General features: G+C 39.2%; 2 protein-coding genes and 1 long non-coding RNA gene across 11 annotated transcripts; 2 read left to right on the top strand and 1 right to left on the bottom strand.

The window, feature by feature from the left end:
- Positions 1 to 261: 261 nt before the first annotated feature.
- On the top strand, positions 262 to 9,000 carry LOC143476629 (uncharacterized). 3 transcript variants are annotated; one of them, XR_013121342.1, is made up of 10 exons: positions 262 to 552; positions 688 to 786; positions 884 to 1,050; positions 1,337 to 1,537; positions 2,120 to 2,209; positions 2,322 to 2,435; positions 3,704 to 3,838; positions 5,827 to 5,940; positions 7,849 to 7,922; positions 8,058 to 9,000. It is a non-coding gene; the product is annotated as an uncharacterized LOC143476629 (long non-coding RNA). The 3 variants fall into 3 exon arrangements; XR_013121344.1 differs by lacking the exons at positions 262 to 552; positions 688 to 786; positions 884 to 1,050; ... (3 more) ...; positions 3,704 to 3,838; positions 5,827 to 5,940 and adding exons at positions 6,374 to 6,739; positions 6,848 to 7,010; XR_013121343.1 differs by lacking the exons at positions 262 to 552; positions 688 to 786; positions 884 to 1,050; ... (3 more) ...; positions 3,704 to 3,838; positions 5,827 to 5,940 and adding an exon at positions 7,648 to 7,770.
- ccnj (cyclin J) lies at positions 8,937 to 12,175 on the bottom strand. 4 transcript variants are annotated; one of them, XM_076974892.1, is made up of 6 exons: positions 12,005 to 12,175; positions 11,366 to 11,455; positions 10,952 to 11,098; positions 10,496 to 10,795; positions 10,048 to 10,207; positions 8,937 to 9,836 (listed from the first exon to the last, which is right to left on the bottom strand). In XM_076974892.1, the coding sequence occupies exons 1-6, from the start codon at positions 12,024 to 12,026 to the stop codon at positions 9,449 to 9,451; spliced, it is 1,107 nt and encodes a 368-aa protein (XP_076831007.1). In that variant the 5' UTR covers positions 12,027 to 12,175; the 3' UTR covers positions 8,937 to 9,448. The 4 variants fall into 4 exon arrangements, with proteins under 4 accessions (XP_076831007.1, XP_076831008.1, XP_076831009.1 ...); XM_076974893.1 differs by having other exon boundaries at positions 11,366 to 11,437; XM_076974894.1 differs by lacking the exon at positions 11,366 to 11,455 and having other exon boundaries at positions 10,952 to 11,162; positions 12,005 to 12,158.
- On the top strand, positions 11,678 to 21,681 carry znf518a (zinc finger protein 518A). 4 transcript variants are annotated; one of them, XM_076974890.1, is made up of 3 exons: positions 11,678 to 11,758; positions 16,530 to 18,906; positions 19,462 to 21,681. In XM_076974890.1, exons 2-3 carry the CDS (start codon positions 16,545 to 16,547, stop codon positions 20,283 to 20,285), a joined length of 3,186 nt encoding a protein of 1,061 aa, XP_076831005.1. In that variant the 5' UTR covers positions 11,678 to 11,758; positions 16,530 to 16,544; the 3' UTR covers positions 20,286 to 21,681. The 4 variants fall into 4 exon arrangements, with proteins under 4 accessions (XP_076831005.1, XP_076831002.1, XP_076831004.1 ...); XM_076974887.1 differs by lacking the exon at positions 11,678 to 11,758 and adding an exon at positions 14,785 to 15,089; XM_076974889.1 differs by lacking the exon at positions 11,678 to 11,758 and adding an exon at positions 15,287 to 15,470.
- Positions 21,682 to 21,716: the final 35 nt, after the last annotated feature.

Genomic DNA, 21,716 nt, shown 5'->3' with positions numbered 1-21,716 from the left:
CAAAAAAAAAATATGAACGTAAAATGCGAGACGCAAAGAAAAGCAGTGATGCGCAAACAAAAGAAAGAAACGCAAAAGGGAGAAAGTATTGCAAAAAAAAGCAGCAACATAAAATGTGAAATGCAAAGAAAAGAAAGAAACGCAAAAGAGGGAAAGTATTGCAGAAACAAATTAGGAACATAAAATGCAAAATGCTAATCTTATATTTGTGATATTATTTTTTTTTCGTCACCATTAAAGACCCTAATTTGACTCCATAAACAAGGTTCAGCCCTTTGCTGAAGTCATATTCCAAGGTGTGACATATGAGACAAGAACAGAGCAAGGATCCAACCCCAACTGGAGGGAAGTGTTCATCTTTTGATTTCAACGTTTTAACTTCTTGTGCTATTCTGTATAGTACGAATTTAATTAATTTAGATACGCAAAATGAATGTTTATACAGATCCAAAGACGGTGACTATAGTCTCTCGGCTTTGAGTAAAATAGAGGATATCCTGACAGATGTTATCATCAAACATATTTGATGAAGTTTCATTTCATGTGATAGAGGTAAGCAACAGACTCTGATCTATGAAATATAAAATGAGTTCTTGCTCATTTGCACGTAATTAGTGAGAAAACCTTAGGATATTTTGTAGCTTTATTTCCATATATTTTTGAGTCCTCCATCTTTTGTACCTTCAGAGGAGTTCTTTAAAAGGATGTGCAACACGGGCATATTGTGGGAGGCAGTGGTTAGCGTCAGTGGCCTTCCCATTTACTGCCTTGCTCCGGCAGTCTAAGGTATTGATCAGTTACCATGACAGTCTGTTATGAATGCCATGTAAAAATGTCTGCCTTAAGACTTGCTTGCCAGTTGAACTCTTGTGTGCACATTCAGGTGAACTGCACCCTGAGAGTGGACAGCCCACCTATGTTTCTGGGCTACACCTGGTCACGAGAATATAGTTTCAATGACAAAGACTCTCCAACCAAAGGTCAGGACAACAGCAGCTACCTCAGTGTCTTGAGCTACCTGTTCAACTAAAAGAAATGAATCTTGTTAGGGTGAGCAGTAAACCCCCAGTAGTTTAGGATCACATTCTGATGCATGAGATTTCAGTGTGCATCTTTAGTATTATAAACTTATAAATAATAATAATAGTTTGTATTTTTTTCTGTTCCTGAATATCAAGGACGATCAGAAACTATAAGAATGTCCATTTTGTGTACATTTCAAGGATTAAGGCTTTATCATTTACACTCTTTCACAAAATGAGTTTAGAAGTCTGTGTTGCAAATATCAGTGGCCTCACTGTAATGGTGGGTGACTCATAGTTATACGTGTGCCCAGTTCTCCACACAAGAGCGTGACACATGTCTGGACTATGCAAATGAATTTAAGAGGTACTGGAGGAAAACCTGCCAAGGGTAGAGAGTGGTTACCACAGTGATGAACATTATGGGAGAGATAGTGCTGGCCAACAGGTCCTTCAGACCAGTTCCTCCTCCACAGGAACTTCTAAATAATGATGCAAGCCATCTCTCTGCTTTTGTAAGTAGCCATTGAATGTTATGATGTCTACTGCATTGTATACAAATGTAATGTATCATGCTAGTATGTAAAGACAATGCCACTGTCAACATGTACAACATAACAATTGTACTGATTAAATATACTTTTGGTCTATGGCTGTAAAATGCTCATAATGTAATTAGTACACCAATGTGTTGTGTTTTAACACAAGGGGCAGTCATGGCCTGGTGGTAGGGAACTGGTCTTGTGACCGGAGGGTTGTGGATTCGATTCCCAGACCTGAGGCCATGACTGAGGTGCCCTTGAGCAAGGCACCTAACCCCAACTGCTCCCCGGGCGCTGGGCTAGGGCTGCCCACCGCTCTGGTCACGTGTGATCCACAGCCCCCTAGTAATCAGTGGTGTGTGTGTGTGTTAACTGCACAGATGGTTAAAAAGCGGAGGACAAATTTGAATTGTGGTGTAAAAAAAATCACAATTGACAAAATATGGCACATTTAACACTAATTTAACAGAATATATTTATGATCTATCATGTGTTTTTTGTGATGACGTGACATACTAACACAAACATCACGTGGTTCTGTTCTAATTATGTTAGGAAAGATTGGCTAGATTTGTGTCACTGATACCAACCATACCAGGTCCCACTGATGTGGGAGACAGGGGGGAGATATGGCTTACATCAGAGGTAGCATTATAAGTGTCATGTGCCTATTACAAATTATATGCAGCACAAATTTCCTACACCTGAAATTAGCAAGCATATTTTTAGTCCTATACCTTTCTGCACATTTGCACAGCAATGCTTGAAGCTGGTGATGGGGAACTATGTCAGTCTGGCAGTGCTTCTGAGTAACTTCTTTCTGTATCTGGATACAAAGGCATGAGTAGCTTTAGGAACTTCTGTCACAGAGGTAAGCAATGTCTATGAGTACTATTTATTTTTAAAAAAAGCAGCATTGGCCAGATTTCTCAGATTTTGTAGTATTGTACTGCACAGTTTAGAATATTCCCTGACCTAACACCCAATTCAGCTCATGGATGGTTTGATAAAAAGCTAAAAAGCTGATAAGTTGAAACACATTACACACACCAGGAAAGACATATCATTATAGTGTTGCTATAGACTGGCAAATGTAATTATACACAGGATAAGATGTGGAATATTCTGCACTAAACACACACAGGGCCTAGCCCACTCACGTAACTTTTAATACACCCAGGGCCTCTAAGAACCCACTATCTCACAAGCTCTTCTCAGTGGTCATCTTAAATTCCTCAGGACAGTTTGGTGCTGTCATCCTGTCACTACTCGTGGTCACTCAAGTTTGTTGACAGTGCAGTGGATGGATGCCATTGTCTCAGGATGCCCCCAAGTCTATGTTACCTTCTGGTTCTGCCTTTTTTAGCTAGGCTGTAAAAAATGTCTTTAGAAATTTGAATAGATCCCTAAAGAATGCTGCCCTAGCATGTTCCTTCTTGTTCCTCCTATTCCTCGAGACCTCAGCTCTCCTCAGTACCTCCAACCTGCTCTTCTGCTCTTTTTGCAATTTATTATTCTCCTCTCTATTCTCCACGCCTACTTGTATCCACTCCTTTCTAAACTACTTTAATTCCCGGCTCTCTATATCTTCCGGCTGGCTTTACTTCATTATTGTCTCTATTCCTTTTCTTGCAAATAACCAAATCTCGACAGTCCATATTTATAAATAACCTTACCTAAGCTGTTCAGTTTACTCTGTGACTTTTTTTTTTACTCTTTATTCCCAACCCCTAGCCTCACACACCCTTATAATCAGCACCTCAGGCAATACTTACATAGTAGTACAAGTATCACTGGGATCAAAGCACACTTTTTTTTATAGTGTACGTTCATTCCAGTGATATAGCTATACTAACTTTGTATGCACCAACTACACAGTCTACAATGGTCTACTATGGCCAGATTTCAGAAAACAAAAGTATCTTGCCATACGAGCCAGTGTGCAAGTAAGTGTACACTCCCACACACATCCAGCATTTAAAACCACAGCTCAAAACTCATCGTTTTGTTAGTGTATGTTGATTTTGCATGCCGTTGATTCAATAATGTAATGTGCATAGATTGGAGAGGATGGGGGTGATGTGGCATGGGCCAGAAGAATAAGCAGGTCAAAATAACCTTGGATATCTTTCCTTTTAGGGAGAGGCAGCGTATGTCCTTACTAAACACAGAAGGGGCTACAAACTTTGGAGTCCAAGAGATGGGAGACACTACCAACTACCTGATATCTTCTGTCCCCTGAAGACAGTGGACTGCCTTATCAATGGGCAAAATGTAATAGAGTATAAAAAGAGAAGCAAGCTACACTTAGATGACAATGTTTATCAACGATCATACAGTAGTGTTCAAAATAATAGCCGTCCAATATGACTAGCTATATTAATCACTGTTTTTATTAATTATATTACCACATGACAAACAATTTACCAGTTGGTGCAGTAGATTCTTAGAAAACCAACTCAGACTCAGCATTCATGATATGCATGCTCTTGAGTCTGTGTATTTGAATAATTATTGAAAGGGGGTGTGTTCAAAATAATAGCAGTGTGGAGTTCAATTAGTGAGGTCAATCATTCTGTGCAGAAACAGGGTGAAGCAAGCACATGTTGTACATGCATTTCTTCTTGAAAGCATAAGAAATATGGGTTGTTTGTGACATTGTTCATAAGAACAGCATACTTTGATTTTAAAGTGGATTGGATGGTGTAAAACCTATAAAGAAGTGCAGGCAACGATAGGTTGATCAGCTAAAATGATCTCCAATGCTTTAAAATGGAAAGCAAAACCAGAGAGTCTTGGAAGAACACTGAAGATGGAAAACAAGAATAACCAGAATGGTAAAGGCTAAGCTAATGATCAGCTCCAGGATGATCAAAGACAGTCTCCAGTTACTTGTGAGTGCTGTGACAGTTAGAAGATATCTGTGTGAAGCTAATGTATTAGCAAGAAGTCCCCGCAAAGTCCTACTGATAAAAAAAGACATCTACTGAAGGGGATACAATTTGCCAAAGAACACATCAGCTGGCCTAAAGAGAAATGGAGAAACATTTTGTGGACTAATGAAAATAAAATTATTCTTTTTGGGTCCAAGGGCCGCAGAAAGTACATCAGATGACCCCCAAACTCTGAATTCAAACCATTGTACACTCTGAAGCATCATGATAATCATGGGCATGTTTCTCTCACTATGGTGCTGGGTCTATTTATCGCATATCATGGATCAGTTTACATATATCAAAATACTTGAAGAGGTCATGTCCTTGGAATGGGTGTTTCATCACGACAATGACCCTAAACACACCAGTAAACTAGCAAAATCTTGGATGCAGTCCAACAAAACTGAGGTTACCTGACCATAATCTGTTAGAAAACGTGTGGGGTGACATAAAAAATGGCAAAACCAAGAAATGCAAATTAATTGTGGGATGCAGTCCAAGAATCCTGGGCTGAACTACCAGTTGACGGGTGCCAGAAGTTCTAAAAAATAAAATAAAATAAATAACTGTGGTCCTACAACTAAATATTAGCTTAGAGATTCACAGGAATGCTAAATCCTAAAAAAGTACATATTTTGAGTTTGTAAAGACAAATGCAAACACTGCTACTTTTTAACAGCCCAATGTTATTTTTTTTTATTATTTTCTGTTTTATTAAAATTTCTGTAACCTCTTCATGTTTTGATCTAGAAAACAGTGTGCACTGTACAATTGTAAAGAAAAAAATATAAAGATTTTGTGCTTAACTAGTTTGCTAGTTAACACTGCTATTATATTGAACCATCTCATCATGGTATTGTATGTACCGGTAAGTTTTACTCTTTTTAAACCAAAAAGCTTATAGAGCTATGATGCTAGCTTATAGATACTAGTTCATCCAAGTTGAATTGTCTACATTTTCAAGTTCTCATATATGTACATATTCTTTCACTTTGTTTGTGTACATTTATTACAATTTCAGTCATTATAATTACCAAAAATGCCTCCAGTTTTACAACAGGGATGCAGATACATCTTGGGCCAATTTAACAATTTAAAATACTTTGCACTTGGAATTCACCTCACAGTCGGAATTCATATCAAAGAAGCTACTTCCTTAAATGTTGCCTTATTAACAAGAAATCAACAATTTTGGGTACAATTTTACAATTGGGAACAATTTTACTATAACACTATATTCCTTCATCATGATGGTGATTATTATTAGTAGCAATTGTTGTGGTGGCAGCAGTAATCTTGTTTTTCTCTCTTTTTTGTATGGTACAGGTATGGATACACAAAGTACAGACAACCTTGCTGCCCAAGACATTTGACCTAAGTAATAATGAAATCTGGACCTGCATGTTTTCCAGAGACCTTTCCTCTCCATCCAACTCAGTGGTACTAAATTATTGTTGCACTATATTGTAGAATATCAGCCATAATATACACTACATTGCCAAAAGTATTCACCTTCCTTGACTCACACAGAGGTGTCAATTCCAGGTTCAGAAAGTAAAGTCCTCACCAGGATTTTGCTCAGGCTTCCTGGATTGTGTTGATTCCACTAATTTTACCTGGATTGCACTAATTAGAAATTAAAAATCTAGCAAGCTTGAGCAAAATCCTGGTGAGGACTTAAACTTTCTGAACCAGGAATTGACACCTCTGCTCACATATGAGATTAAGTGACATCCCATTCCTAATCCATAGTGTTCAATATGATGTTGGTCCACCCTTTTCGGCTAGAACAGTTTCAACTGTTCTGGGAAGGCTGTCCACAAGGTTTAGGAGGGTGTTTATGGGGATTTTTTTTACCTTTCTCCTAGAAGTGCATTCATCCTAAAGGTGTTGTATGGGGTTGATGGGGTCCATCAGATTGCCAGATGGAGAAGCACGATTGGTCACTCCAGAGAACACGCCTCCACTGCTCTGGAGTCCAGTGGCAGCGTGCTTTACACCACTGCATCTGACGCTTTGCATTGCACTTGGTGATGTATGGCTTGGGTGCAGCTGCTCGACCATGGAAACCCATTCCATGAAGCTCTCTGCGCACTGTTCTTGAGCTAATCTGAAGGCCACATGAAGTTTGGATGTCTGTAGTGATTGACTAAGTAGAAAGTTGGCGACCTCTTCGCCCTATGCACTTCAACATCCGTTGACCCTGATCCATCAGTTTACATGGACTACCACTTTGTGGGTGAGTTGCTGTAATTCCTAAACACTTCCATTTTCTTATCATACAGCTGACAGTTGACTGTGGAATATTTAGGAGCGAGGAAATTTCACCACTGTATTTGTTGCACAGGTGGCATCTTATTACAGTTCCACGCTGGAATACACTGAGCTCCAGAGAGCAACCCATTCTTTCACAAATGTTTGTAAAAACAGTCTGCATGCCTAGGTGCTTAATTTTATACACATGTGGTCATGGAAGTGATTGGAACATCTGATTCTGATCATTTGGATGGGTAAGCGAATACATTTGGCAATACAGTGTATATATTCAGCCTTCCCAGAAGAGTTGAAACTGTTCTAGCTACAAAGGGTGGACTAACGTCATATTGAACACTTTGGATTAGGAATGGGATGTCACTTAAACTCATATGTGAGTCAAGGAAGGTGAATACATGAGCTTCCAGCTCATAAAACCCACGAAGACCCATGCCATGGTATTCTAATTATTTGAAATTCTGTTTTCGTGGGTTTTATGAGCTGGAAGCCCAACTTATGTAAAAATAAATACTTGAAATAGTTTAAATTGTGGGCCCTGAATCTATTATCTATGAAAGTTTAACTCTTTAAATGAAATTATAGAAACTAATAAAATTTTCAATTTTTAATAAAATATATATATTTTTTTCACTGAAGGCATCAAAACTATGAATGAACACATGTGGAGTTATGTACTTAACAAAAAAGGTGAAATAACTGAAAACATGTTTTATATTCTAGTTTCTTTAAAATAGGCACCCTTTGCTCTGATTACTGCTTTGCACACTCTTGGAATTCTCAATGAGCTTCAAGAGGTAGTCACCTGAAATGGTTTTCAGGTGTGGCTTATCAGGGTTAATTAGTGGAAGCTCACTGAGAGAATGCCAAGAGTGTGCAAAGCAGTAATCAGAGCAAAGGGTGGCTATAAGAAACTATAATATAAAACGTTTTCAGTTATTTCACCTTTTTTGTTAAATACATAACTCCACGTGCTCATTCATGGCATTGAATGAGAAGGTGTGTTCAAACTTTTGATCTGTACTGTATAATATAAAATCAGCTTCAAATAACATTTTCTGTGTTTAAATTTTGAAGCCAGGGTGAAAATTCACAGTGCTTGCTTGATGGTAGCATTCCTGGTGGATTTCAGTAAGCAAAAACAGAACGGTGTAAGCATTTCTGCTCTAAGAGAATGTATGCCACATATAATTCGGCAGATTTTGAGACAATATCAATAAATGCTTTCCTTATAATGCACTATAAAGTATATACATGATCTCTAACAGATGGTCTTTTCTCACCAGGTAACAGGCATGCCGATTCAGATCGCTTTTGTGGATGTAAACCAGGTGATCAAAGTTGTTTGGAACACAAGGATGCACAGCACTGAGACTCCTGGTGTACAGTTTGTTCTTGCCGTCCACATTGAAACACACCTTAATGACATCCTCTGTGTGGGTCTTCCTGGACACGCTGCTCAGACGGCAGGAGGAATCATTATTCCACCCACCTACCAATGATGAAAACTAAAACTCCTACTCAAGTGAACCTCTCATTCCCACTGTACTTTTACCACTTTCATAAACAAAAGTGAGATTCATAAAACCAATAAACAAATACATTGAATAAATAATACAAATCCAGAAACTGATAAAACAAGTTCTATGTTCATGATTTTTTTTGTGCTTCCACATATTTTAGCTACTTTATAATTTTTTTTGTACTTCAGCTTTGTTTTTGAGGCAGATTAATCGCTCCCTGGAGGTAGCCACTTCCTTATATAAAATTGTCCACATCACATGACCAGTAATTCTAACAAGTACAGTCAAATCCTGGCTAATCAATTGAATAAATGTCTCCATATATCCTACAAGTTTAGAAGTAACAAATTTAAATTATGGATGGGAGTAGAAAGCTCTTCCAATCCTAAACCCACAAGCCCTTTGTAATCTCAGTTAAATTTAGCTTGAAGCACTGATTTTCAAACGGTTATCAATCTTTCTTATTGATAAGTTATTTGAAGTACATTTCCATTCAATATTAACTGCTTATTTCCAAAGTACTTCACGTAAACCTAGTGTATACTACATTCATGTGACATTGAAAATAAAAGTTACATATTTACTAGTGTTGTCATTTGTATTAGATGGAGGATCTTAAGAAACCAACAGGGGAAGATGTGGTACAACAATGGTACAACTCAAATGTTGCATTTTATTTAAAAAATGTTCAGTCCAAAGTGCATTTATAAAGTTATAAGCTAATCTACATTCAGTACTTCTGAGGTAGCTTGGCTGAAATGAACACCTTTAAGCCTGCTGGTGTTAATAAAAATGAACACTGGTGAACTGCTGGTGTTGATAAAAAAATCCCAGCACAATTTTCTATTATTTGTGTCTTTCTCCCCTGTCTACTTCACTGGCAAGCATGCTCAAAATAATACTCTCCTCAGGAAGAAAAAAAACCCACAAATGAGGAGAGAAGAAAACTTCAAAGAATGATACAGTTGTAGAAACAGTTACATCCTACTGTATTGCACATCTTTTTCACTTTGCACCTCACAGTTGTTACAGTATTTATCCATTTTGACTTTTTAAATTCTCTTTTGACATTAAAAAGTAAAGCAGCAGCAGTTTTTTGATAACACACCTAATGGCGACTATAGTCCTCTTGGTCATTTGCATCCACCTGTCAATCACCTGTCAAAGCACGGTGCTGTGCATGGGTAGACTGAAGTCATCTGGTAGGCCCCGTTTGGCATATTCATCTTGGCATCCAGTGGTACAGACAAGGTCTGAGTCTGCCCTTGCCCATGTACAGAACTACTAGAGGTCTGCAGTGAAGCAGCATGGGAGAGGTAGGTCCCTGCCGGACCATGGGTTGAGACCAGCACTGGTTGGCAGCTCTGCTGGGTGTACTGTAAAGTAGGTCTGTGGACGTACTGAGCTATGGTGACACCCGGACACTGAGCATTATAGGAAGCCTGGCCGGGCTGCAGACTGGACTGTAGACTGGGCTGCAGACTGGGCTGTGGCATCTGGAGCTCCTGCTTGTTGGCCTCCTTTACATCACTATCATGTGCACTGCAATGCGTAAATTTAAGGTTTACAGTCAGCATTCAAGAGCAGTTCAACATGCAAGTAGATATTCAAAACGTATTATTGGTTGCTCGGGTGCCAGCTGCAATGATGTGGGATACCTCATTGCTTTATTAGGTCGATTTTAGAATTTACAGTAGTTCTGTTTAGGCATCATGATGCCCTGGGGAAAAAGGTATGGCAGACAGCCACTCACATGAGTAGTCTCTCCAGTCCGGGCAGCAATTGCTCCCACGTGTAGCCAGTAAGATGCTGCAGACGGGGGGGCCAGGTTGGAGACAGACGCAGAATCACCCGTGATGAGGCCACACAGGCAGCAGCTACCAGTGAAGGGGCGAATCTAAGGAATGCATGATCTGGGCAGAAAGCAATACATCTTGATACATCCCTTGGGGATTAATCGTTTTCTGAATCTGAACCAGCTTCAGACCATAGCTTACAACCAATTCAGATTATTTTATTTTTTTATTTATTTAAGTACAATCATTAACTGATCCTGAATTTATTGGTTATTAGTTTTCTATGTGTGAACAGTTGATATAATTTCATGCCACAGTGGTATGTAATGGTGCTCTATTTGATACTGTTTTGAATTGAACTCAAATCAAACTTTAAAAGATACACAAATACCATAAATACCTTACCTTGCAAAGAAACCTCTAAAAAGTAATCTGCATATTTGGTCATATATAGCACAGACTTCTCCAAGCACACCATTGGCCAGCCATCATGAAGGTCAGTCTCACTGACAGCAATCGACAGGTAGTACTCTATGAAGTGGGCAGCAGTGGGTAAGTACAAGTTCCAGTGGAAGGTCTCCAGCAGTAGCAGCTCCATGTGCAGGAGACCCTGCTTGGTCAGCACCAGCTTCATGGAGCTCATACATCCAAGATTGTTAAGTGTCTCAAGCTTTGGCACCTTGTCCTCTCTCTCCTCAAATTTACCTGGAATAAAACAATTTAGAAAAAAAAGACTTCAATGGACAAAATCACTTGAAGCACTGAATGCCTTTGCAAATTTGAGTTAGACATTCAAACCAGCAGGTGTATTAAAAGGTCTGAAGCTACTTATAGTGCAGAGAAAGTTGCCAAGCAACTTACTAGCCAATAGCAGACAGGAAAGGGCAACCATGTGAAGTTGCTGCACAGAGATGTCATAGCGATCCATGAAGAGATCCAGCAGGTACACAGCCAAATGTCTAGCAGCTGGACACAGCCTGAAGTGGTTGCTCACTATTGCTATGAGATCTGCAAAGTAACGCCGAAGGCTGAGCTGAGGGGACTGGCCTTTGTACACAGGCAGCACAAGTTCCTGGAGGAAATAAATAAATAAATATCGACCATCTAATTCAGTAAAACTGGGAAACTGGATGACATGATGTGGGAGTGCAGATCAAGGCAGGTTCAGCTGCAGCACCATAGTCATTAAAAAAACCCCAGCATGCAGAGAAATGTAGTGGCATTCATCAAAACTGGAATAACTAAAGTTTAAAAAGTTAATGTTAAGATACAAACTTTGCAGCGTAGAGCATGATAAATGTCTCCGGCAAGTTGGCCTTTCCACCACTGTCCCTGCAGCTCCATTGGCTGAAACGAGTCGGGTGCCTTGTAAAATATATTTGTTAACAGCGTAGGTCGTGCAGGACAGCTCAATTACAGAGACGAACTGGAGAGATATACGCGTTTGACTATGTTCAGTACAACTTCAAACGTAAAAATGCCAGCTTGCCTAATTGCAAAGGTCACTCCCATTCCAACCTCATTCTCTGTTTTCATGAGGTCGCCTGTGAGCCATTGTGATCACTGCCCATTGGTTGGCTTTCTCAATCAGAAACTGCTCATTTAGACCAACTTAACGAGTGTTAACACCAGCCTTGGGGAGCATCTGAGCCAAAGGAATAGGGGAGGGTAAGCAACTTGATCAGATCAATTTAGATTTTAAGCTATAATATTACGATGCCAATTCCAAAGGCTGCTAGGTAGTTAGGTAGCTAGTTGACAATGCAACAATAACTAAAATAATGGGAGAAAGACATTATCATCAATCTGTGGTGCAGGCACAGGCGGGTTAGTCGTGACGGAAGGCTGTTTAAAACGGTGCATCATAAGAGTAACATTAGTGAATTCTCCAGCTGTGTGTAATGGGCTACTTACCCCCACACAATATAACCTTCATACAGACTAGATATATCAAATCGATAGGTCGTGAGCAAATTACTATTTAAAAAAAGGAACAACAAAATAGTAACAAAACGATGTTTGTTTTGCGGCAAAACATCTGAGTAAGCCGACAGACAACATCGCTTAGGAACTTTGGACTAGTTCTGCCAATTGAATTACGTCTTACATTCGACAACGTTCGATGGCCATCCAATCAGGAGCGAGTTTGCACTGACGTCATCCTCATCCATGGCTTCAGTACGCCGGGGAGATAAGCGATACTGCAATTGTCACAAGCCATTATGCTCAGGCCTTTTCCCTTGAGGAATAAAGCGTGTCTACTGGCATCCCTCCTCGGTTGAATGATGCTGTATTTAAATAGCAAACACTGTTCTTAAATTATATACCAATATCGTAAAATAAAAGGTTATTTTTAAAAAGAGCTGAAAGTTCTTAAGTGGACCATTCTCAAATAATTTTCAAGGGTTTTTATTGTCATTTCAACCATATACAGTGTGTGATGGTACACAGTGAAATGAAACAATGTTCCTCCAGGACCCAGGTGCTACATAAGACAGTACGACTACACAGGACTATATACATAAGACAGAAGGACTACACAGGACTATATACATAAGACAGTAGGACTACACAGGACTATATACATAAGACAGTAGGGCTACACGGGACTATATACATAAGACAGTGGGGCTACACAGGGCTATATATATAAGACAGTAGGACTACACAGGACTATATACATAAGACTGGGGCTACACAGGACTATATACATAACATAAGACAGTGGGGCTACACAGGACTATATACATAAGACAGTAGGACTACACAGGACTATATACATAAGGCAGTAGGACTACACAGGACTATATACATAAGACAGTGGGGCTACACAGGACTATATACATAAGACAGTAGGGCTACACAGGACTACATACATAAGACAGTGGGGCTACACAGGACTATATACATAAGGCAGTAGGACTACACAGGACTATATACATAAGACAGTGGGGCTACACAGGACAATATACATAACATAAGACAGTAGGGCTACACAGGACTATATACATAAGACAGTGGGGCTACACAGGACTATATACATAAGACAGTAGGGCTACACAGGGCTATATACATAAGACAGTAGGGCTACACGGGACTATATATATAAGACAGTAGGACTACACAGGACTATATACATAAGATAGTAGGACTACATAGGACTATATACATAAGACAGTGGGGCTACACAGGACTATATACATAAGACAGTAGGACTACACAGGACTATATACATAAGGCAGTAGGACTACACAGGACTATATACATAAGACAGTAGGACTACACAGGACTATATACATAAGACAGTAGGGCCACACAGGACTATATACATAAGACAGTAGGACTACACAGGACTATATACATAAGGCAGTAGGACTACACAGGACTATATACATAAGACAGTAGGACTACACAGGACTATATACATAAGACAGTAGGGCTACACAGGACTATATACATAAGACAGTAGGACTACACAGGACTATATACACAAGACAGTAGGGCCACACAGGACTATATACATAAGACAGTAGGACTACACAGGACTATATACATAAGGCAGTAGGACTACACAGGACTATATACATAAGACAGTAGGACTACACAGGACTATATACATAAGACAGTAGGGCTACACAGGACTATATACATAAGACAGCAGGGCCACACAGGACTATATACATAAGACAGTAGGACTACACAGGACTATATACATAAGACAGTAGGGCCACACAGGACTATATACATAAGACAGTAGGACTACACAGGACTATATACATAAGGCAGTAGGACTACACAGGACTATATACATAAGACAGTAGGACTACACAGGACTATATACATAAGACAGTAGGGCTACACAGGACTATATACATAAGACAGTAGGACTACACAGGACTATATACACAAGACAGTAGGGCCACACAGGACTATATACATAAGACAGTAGGACTACACAGGACTATATACATAAGGCAGTAGGACTACACAGGACTATATACATAAGACAGTAGGACTACACAGGACTATATACATAAGACAGTAGGGCTACACAGGACTATATACATAAGACAGCAGGGCCACACAGGACTATATACATAAGAGAGTGGGGTAATCTGGAAGCAGATAATGCTCAGAGTTCATTAAGTCTCTTAAATTAAATGATGAATGATTTCATGAGAATTATCTGGATGTCACATATTGGTCATTGTTTTTGTTTTTAGCATTACTATGTAAAAATGAAAAGATAAACTAATTGAAGAGAATTTAAAAAACTGTTTTAGACAGAACAAAAAAACTGACTCTCCAGTAAGTTTATATTTTAGTGTTTCACAAATACAATCCAATGCAATGTATAACATCACGCACTAAGCAGTACGACTGAATATTTAAATGATATAAAATGCATTATACCATGACCCCTCAGACAAACCTCTGTAAACTGCAGTAGCCATAAAACAACCTGAAGACAGCAGTGGAATACATCGGCATTAGATCAGCCAACTTGGCAATGCCATGTCTGTAGGCTATGATAAAAAAAAAGAATTGCAATGCTGATGTAGCATGTACGTTTCATTACTTTATTTAAGTACTTGAAAATGTATGAACTCTTACTGGTTTACTGATTCGTTGGACACTAGCAGCTGTTTTTCACGGTAGTTGAATGACGTCCAACGAGTTAATAGGACTGTTATAAACTGTTGGTAGGATTTTCAAAGAGGAAGCACGTGTTGACTATATAAACGTAGCTACCGCGCATGCAGAACTGCAAGTTTGCCACCTCGCTTGCTTGCACTATAAAACACATGCAAACCAAAGAAACTTGATAATGGACAACTTTATTTATGTGAAGTGGACAAACTGACAATCTATAGTTATCCGCTTGACTCGCTGTCGCTGTGGGTTTAAAGCCTTCAGCATGTCCCCGGATTGGAGTGTCATGGCTGCCATCCGCCGTTGACTGACTGGCTTGATTATGAGGACCTAACGTTAACATCACGTAAGTCCGTTAGAAATGTAACGCTTGTTCCTGCGCTTCGCTTTAACACATTCGTGAAGTGATTTACCGAGACACTGTATTTCATATGCGTGTGTGTGTTCTCAATGGGGTTCAGTTTGGTCAAAGTTGCTGTGAGAAACGAGAGACAGAGAGGGGAGGTCCAAGTTGGGGTATGAGCCGCTGAACTCTTGAGTCAACGTGAGCTAGTTTTACACACACCAGACCCGACATTAAACCAGTCACCAACGACGTTCAATTTGCCTTCGCGGGTATTTTAATCGTAGACCTTTCGCTCAAAAAAAGTTTTATGAGTGTAAGTGTCCCACGGTTGGCGCATATGCACCAGGCTGTTCCTGCACTTCTGCTACTACAGAGCTACAGGTGCAAACAAAGGTTTGTTGTTGTCAACTAACCAGGGCTAACTTTTCCCAGAGACGATAAAGGAGTGAAGCCCGGTGTTCACGGTGTTTATCTCTGCCGTCTTAACTCTGAACACCGAGCTGTGAAATGAACGACATCTGTTGAACGTTTAAGTTTAGACGTAAAGCGCCTAGCAAACAACCCCGGGAGATAAAGGACCTAACCTAGCTAGTTAAGCTGCTGACAGTTTGGAGGCTTACACTTATCCTGTTAACTGTTTGTATCATGTATTAAACTCAGCTCGCGTTTAAACTTCATCTCGCATCACACTATATCTCGATTCACGTCTTTTTAATAGATAGGTGTTAATTCAGTTTATGCAGTTTTGCTTGGTAATAAAGATGTTGTAGCCAATTATGTGATTTCATTTCAGCCACACCAAGTGCTTAGCACAGATATATTCTTGGCCTCTGTTGTATTTTCTTGACAAGATCCCACAAGGTTTTTGGCGCAGTAATGTGCCAGTTATTAAATTGTGATTTGGTCAGTTTCTTAGACTGTGACAATTAGTGTTTCCTGTGTGAAACCCAGCAAGTAATTACATAATGGTAATTGGCCTAAATCAGGATTAGATTTTCATTAGCTACGTTATATTACTGTATACAACAGTGTTATCTCTACAGGAGTTTACAAACTATTGTAGCATCATGTAAATGAATATTTCTATCACTATTTTACTGAAGACGGCAGTCTTCAATTAAACCAACAGTTATGAATAGGTACAAAATAGGTTTTAGGAATGCACGCATTTATTGATTTGTAGAGCTTTCTGACGCAGCAGCTGTGGTACAATTTAATCTAAGAAATTTTCCCAGTCCTTTTACCCAGTTGGAAACTTATAGTTTCCTTGTTTTTTATGTCATGAAGAAAAACAAAATTGCATTTTATCAATCAATTGTATTGAATATCTGCTCTAATTTATTTATGACACTACAAACAATAAGATTTTTGTCTTAAACAGTCAAAATCATTGTGAAACTTGAATCATTGTGAAATTTTTGCATGTTTTGAATGTTGTAGGTCTATGAATTGAACATGGAAATGGACCACACCAACCAAAGCAGCTATCATGGAGATGGTGACCAAGCAGGTGATAATGAAAGAGGTAACTGGCATAGACGGTTAAGACTCAGGAAGTCCTCAGTTTCTTCTGTCACTGTCAAAAGTACTGTTGAAGAGGAAAAGGTGGACATACCGCTATCCAAAAAGCCAACCCAAAATGAACACCAAAAGAACCACGTGGAGGACAGTTGTAGCAGAGAACTCACTTGTCCTGACTGTAAAGACAGCACAGTTTTTAGTTCCAGTGGTTTGTTAAACCACTTAAGGATCTTTCATGGAGGAAAAGAAAAGCCACCCTTGTTTCCTTGTGATGTGTGCAGCTTTACCACCACTGAGTTAAATACCCTCAATCAGCATCGCATGAAACACAGTGACTCTAGGCTCACATGTGAGATTTGCAATGACAGTACAATAAAAACTGAATGCCAACTTACAAAACATTGTAAAACTCAGCACAGCCTGAATGATCAGTACCACTGTGGAAAGTGCACGTTTTCCTCAAAGGACTTAAAATTTTTTATGAATCACCCTTGTCCACACAGGACTCTGCCACCCACAGATTGTACTGAAAAATTAGGTATTAGGCCTATGAATTGTGAACAGAACGGGAATCTCCTGGCTGATGCTGCCGAGGCGTCCAATAAAGAGGACATCCTGAAGCACATGACTACAACCTGCCATAGGGATTGGAGGAGAAATAACAGGTGGAGAAAAAAAGACCTTGCTGCAAAAGACCATAGCAGTAATGTGCCACAATTCAAACTCTTGCTCCCAAAATCAGAAACCAAGTGGCCATCTTCTGGTTTTCTGCCTTTCTCAGGTGTAGGTTTGCTCGATGAAAACGGCATCCTGCTAAATCCATCAAGGACCTTAGAGGAGACCCAGCAGTTTCTTGAGAGAACAGTGAATAGTGGAAAGAAGTGGCCAATAATTGTAAAAGGAGAATCTGAGCTTGCATCTCTGTCCTGTGCTGCACCCTTCCCGTTACATCAAAAACCAAAGCAGTGTAGCACAGAATTCCCAGAACTTCAAAGTGCTGGCAAGGATGAACTTTCAGGGTTCATGGACAAGAACAACCTCTCAGTGCCTCCTGATTGCACTACAAAAGTGGTTGGCTTCAAGATGGTGGATGGAAAAAAGCATCTTGTCCTTAAAGTTATACCATCGACCAAGCCAGAGGTTTCCTCAGACACAAAAGGTCAAATTCCACCTATAAATCCGAATGAATTACATGGTGAAGAATCAGAATCTCAGATCAAGAGGTCATGTGATCAAACATCCACTCAATCATGTGATATCACCACTAAACATGTCTCCTATAACTATAATGATGCTACCTCAGTTTCTGGCCAACCAGTAAAACAAGGACAGTGTGAAAAGCAACATGAAGCTCCAGTAGATGTTCCTCAGGTAGATAACACTGGCAGTGTTGTTAAAGATGCTTGTCATGCCTTCATAGAAATTTCCGAGGTACATGCACAGCCCATTCCCCCAGGAACAGAGGAGAGTTTTAATGTAGCAGTTCAGAAGAAGAGTAAAAAGACATTGACACCATCTGATGTAATGTCTAACTCTAACACATATCCCTTAAATGGAGACAGTATACGTATCTCAGTGGAAGTAAGTTCTGTCAGGCAGGTGGATGTGCATACACTGCATTCAAAGATGCAGGAAGTAGAACAGACTGAAGAACACACTGACATTCACAGAACTACAATAAGAGATTCTAAAGTAAGCCATGCTGAGCGTACCACCAGCCAACACAATGTAGGTTATTTTAGTCTAGCTTCCAATCCTCCATCTGATCTTGGCAGCTTGGAAAAGGAGTTAAACTCCCAGCTGCCAACCCTGATGTCTGAAAAAGATGGGATCCCTAATGTGAATGTGAACAACATGGTTAAGGACTCCTGGGAAGGCTCCAAGGTAACCCAGCCACCTCTGGTTCACTCCAATGAACAGAAAGGGAATATGCAGTCAAGTACATTTTTAACAAATCAAGAAAAGGAAGCCAGATCTGAATTAAAGGTTTTTAGTGGAACCATAGTATCCCCGCATAAACCACATTCTACTGAGTCACTATCTAACTGCCCAAGTGAAGATGGAGGCTTGTTATTCCAAGACAACAGTGATGAGTACACAAACAATGTAGACCCCAGAGATGCCTCCATCCCTTTAGATCAGACCTGTACACCCGAAACTGTAGAGGGACGTAATTACTTAGCAGTGTTACCACTAGGAGACTCTTGCCATAATCCAGATGTGAATAAGACACTAGAAGAGCTCCCTGTTACCACCATCAGCCATTTGCTTGATGATCCTGAAGTTACATTCAGAGGTAAGCAAGAATTTAATATTTATTATGTAAATGCGGCAATGTATATCCGCTTTGTAGTCTTGCTCAGATATTTGTAACCACTGTCTTACAGCATGACTTAATGCATGCATTGTTATTCATGACTTCATGCTGTAAAGCCTTCTTATGTCTTTCTATGAAAAAAAAAATGCATTAAATATGGCAAAAAATGTATACTACTCAAATCAAAATATTTTCATGTCACCTGAAAAAATAAGATTTTAAATTGTATGAAGAGTGTAGTAGGAGAGTGTGACACATTAATGTTAATGAATATAGAACATACAAGGGAGTATACAATTTTATATATTTGTATATATATAATATTATAAATGTATTTTAAATAATCACTTTGAGACTTGTTCTCGAAGTTTTCTTATTCTTCTTCTTATTATTATTATTATTATTATATACATTTCTTATATTATGAGTGACCTTTACCGTCTGTTTAATTACTATTGCATTTATGTATAAATGGAAGGTTTTGGAAACTGTTATCTGCAATTTTTAACCAGATCATTCTCGATATCTTTACAGGCAATAAAGTGCACTCAGTTGAACTAGGCGGCCTCTCCACCCAACAAGTTGGTGTGACACCAACCGAAGCCATAGCTGTAGCAGGGATTGTGGCCATTGAGAAGCAAACTTCACAGTCCTCACTGACAATGAATGAGTCAGCCCTGAACAGGAAGAGACAAGGAGAGCCAATCAAAGACTCGCAGGAACCGTTCTGTAAATCTAGGAGGTGGAAGCCATTGGTGGAAACCTCACAAGAAAATGACACACCAGCGTTTGTTCCTTACTGGGAGCCCATTCATCAAGGCTTAGAAAGGACTCTAAGGCTCTTCCCTGTTTGTTACTCGCAAACGATACAGGTTCCCCGCTTAAACCAGCCTGTTGTAGTCCTCAATCACCCAGACACAGATATTCCAGAAGTGACCAACATTATGAGAGTAGTTCACAGGCACAAGGGAGCAGTGGAGAAGGTCGTGCTGTCTCAGGGAACTCTCAAAGCTCTTTCTGAGCTCAACTGTGACACCTTCCGGAAGTCACCTTCAGTGAACTGCCATTCATCTCACTACAGACGAGACTGGCCTCAAGGGACTGTTAAAGAAAGGTTCGTCCTGAATCTGAAGCTAAAGAGGTTGTGCGGTAATAAGTATAAGGTGGCACCTTCGGCATCTAAGACAGATGGGTTTCAGTCAGCCTTCAGGTGTTGGTTTTGTGGTCGTCTTTTTAGAAACCAGGAAACCTGGGTAGGTCATGGCCAGAGACATCTGACGGAGGCCACTCGAGACTGGAACAAGCTTTTCCACCGTGAAAGGCAATCCAGTGGACCTATTCAGGTGTACTACCATTGAGCCTGTGTCGTAACACTGTGATGAATAAGCATTGATTAATGAAAAGATGGGGCATTACAGGAGTTGCTAGTCTGGATCGTGGTCTGTGTGTGTGGTTCTCAGGGTATGCCTTACATGTCATTCAGGACTTGAAGGCTATACTTAGCAGTCGTAGTGTTGGATCGATTATTCATCTCAGGGACTGTGGGCCAACTAAATAAATAGCATTAATTATTTATTTTTTAAAGTAATCTCGCATTGTGAAAGCAATTGCATTATTTGTATGTAAATAGAGGTTTAAAATGTTTGATGTGGTCAGACCAAATTCAGTGACTGTTGCAGTTGTAGCTAAGAGAAGGTTATTTTGCCACTATTCCTTTGCTGTTATTTAAAAACCAAATAGAATTATTTAATTGAATTAAAGACAATCTATTGTAATGGTTTATTTATAGTTTCACCAGCTTCCAAATGTCATTACGATAATGTTCATGATTTAATCATTTGATTTGAAACTATAAAAATATGTTTGATTCATATTTTTGAATACAGTTTATCTTAACTTTCAGCAATCGTCTACTGATACATTCAGATATATTCTTGCTTCCTGTTGTATAAGAAGTATAATCACTCTCTGCCTGTCATTGAGTTTTATTTATTGCCTAGAAGTGTCATGGTCACATTCCACTGCTATGTAGCACCATATTTATGCTGAACACACTTGAATTGTGGTATAGGCTTTTTGTTATATAGCCTTAACAGCTGTTGTATAGGCTTGTATTTTTCTAAATGGATTACAAGATAATTTCGACAGTCGAGTTGTGTGATGTCTTGAATATAGGGCACTTAGTATTAATTCTGAATAGTAGCATAGTAATATTTTCTACTTGTAATTAATAGTAATAATTGCTTTTGCATAGCAAAGGTGTTTACTGCTTTTTTTTGCCTGTCAACTGGTCCTTTAACCTGTATACCAACTGAATTTCTGCTGGAGTTAAAATGGTTTCATGTGTAACAGTATTATCAAAAAATGTGAAGAAAATAATGAAAAACTCATATTTTTTTGTGTTGCCCTGCAAATGGAGACAGATATCTTTACACATTACTAAATATAAAATCTCTTTCAATATGTTATTTAAATCCGACCTACTGAAAGGTATTTGTTTTAGCATAAGATTCCTTCATGTTATTACTTCAATAACAATATTTGAATGAAATTAATGATTAGTTCATTTTGATGATTAGTTCACTTCATTTTGAATGGTGTGATTATTCCAGTATGCATTCCAGTGGAGTAGCCACCGCCAGGAAGTAAGAATTGACAATTACTGTTTTATCTCATTTTCATTTCATTCATTATTTCCTGCTAAAATGGTTGTGAAGCATAAAGAAATGTGATTAATGTTTTCTAATTAGAAAACACGTACCCGAGTGGCTTTTCTTAAAATTCAGTTG

The sequence above is a fragment of the Brachyhypopomus gauderio genome, chromosome 15 (assembly GCF_052324685.1).
Source record: "Brachyhypopomus gauderio isolate BG-103 chromosome 15, BGAUD_0.2, whole genome shotgun sequence".
Classification (NCBI taxonomy): Eukaryota; Metazoa; Chordata; class Actinopteri; order Gymnotiformes; family Hypopomidae; genus Brachyhypopomus; species Brachyhypopomus gauderio.
This window is presented reverse-complemented; position numbering and strand designations above follow the sequence as displayed.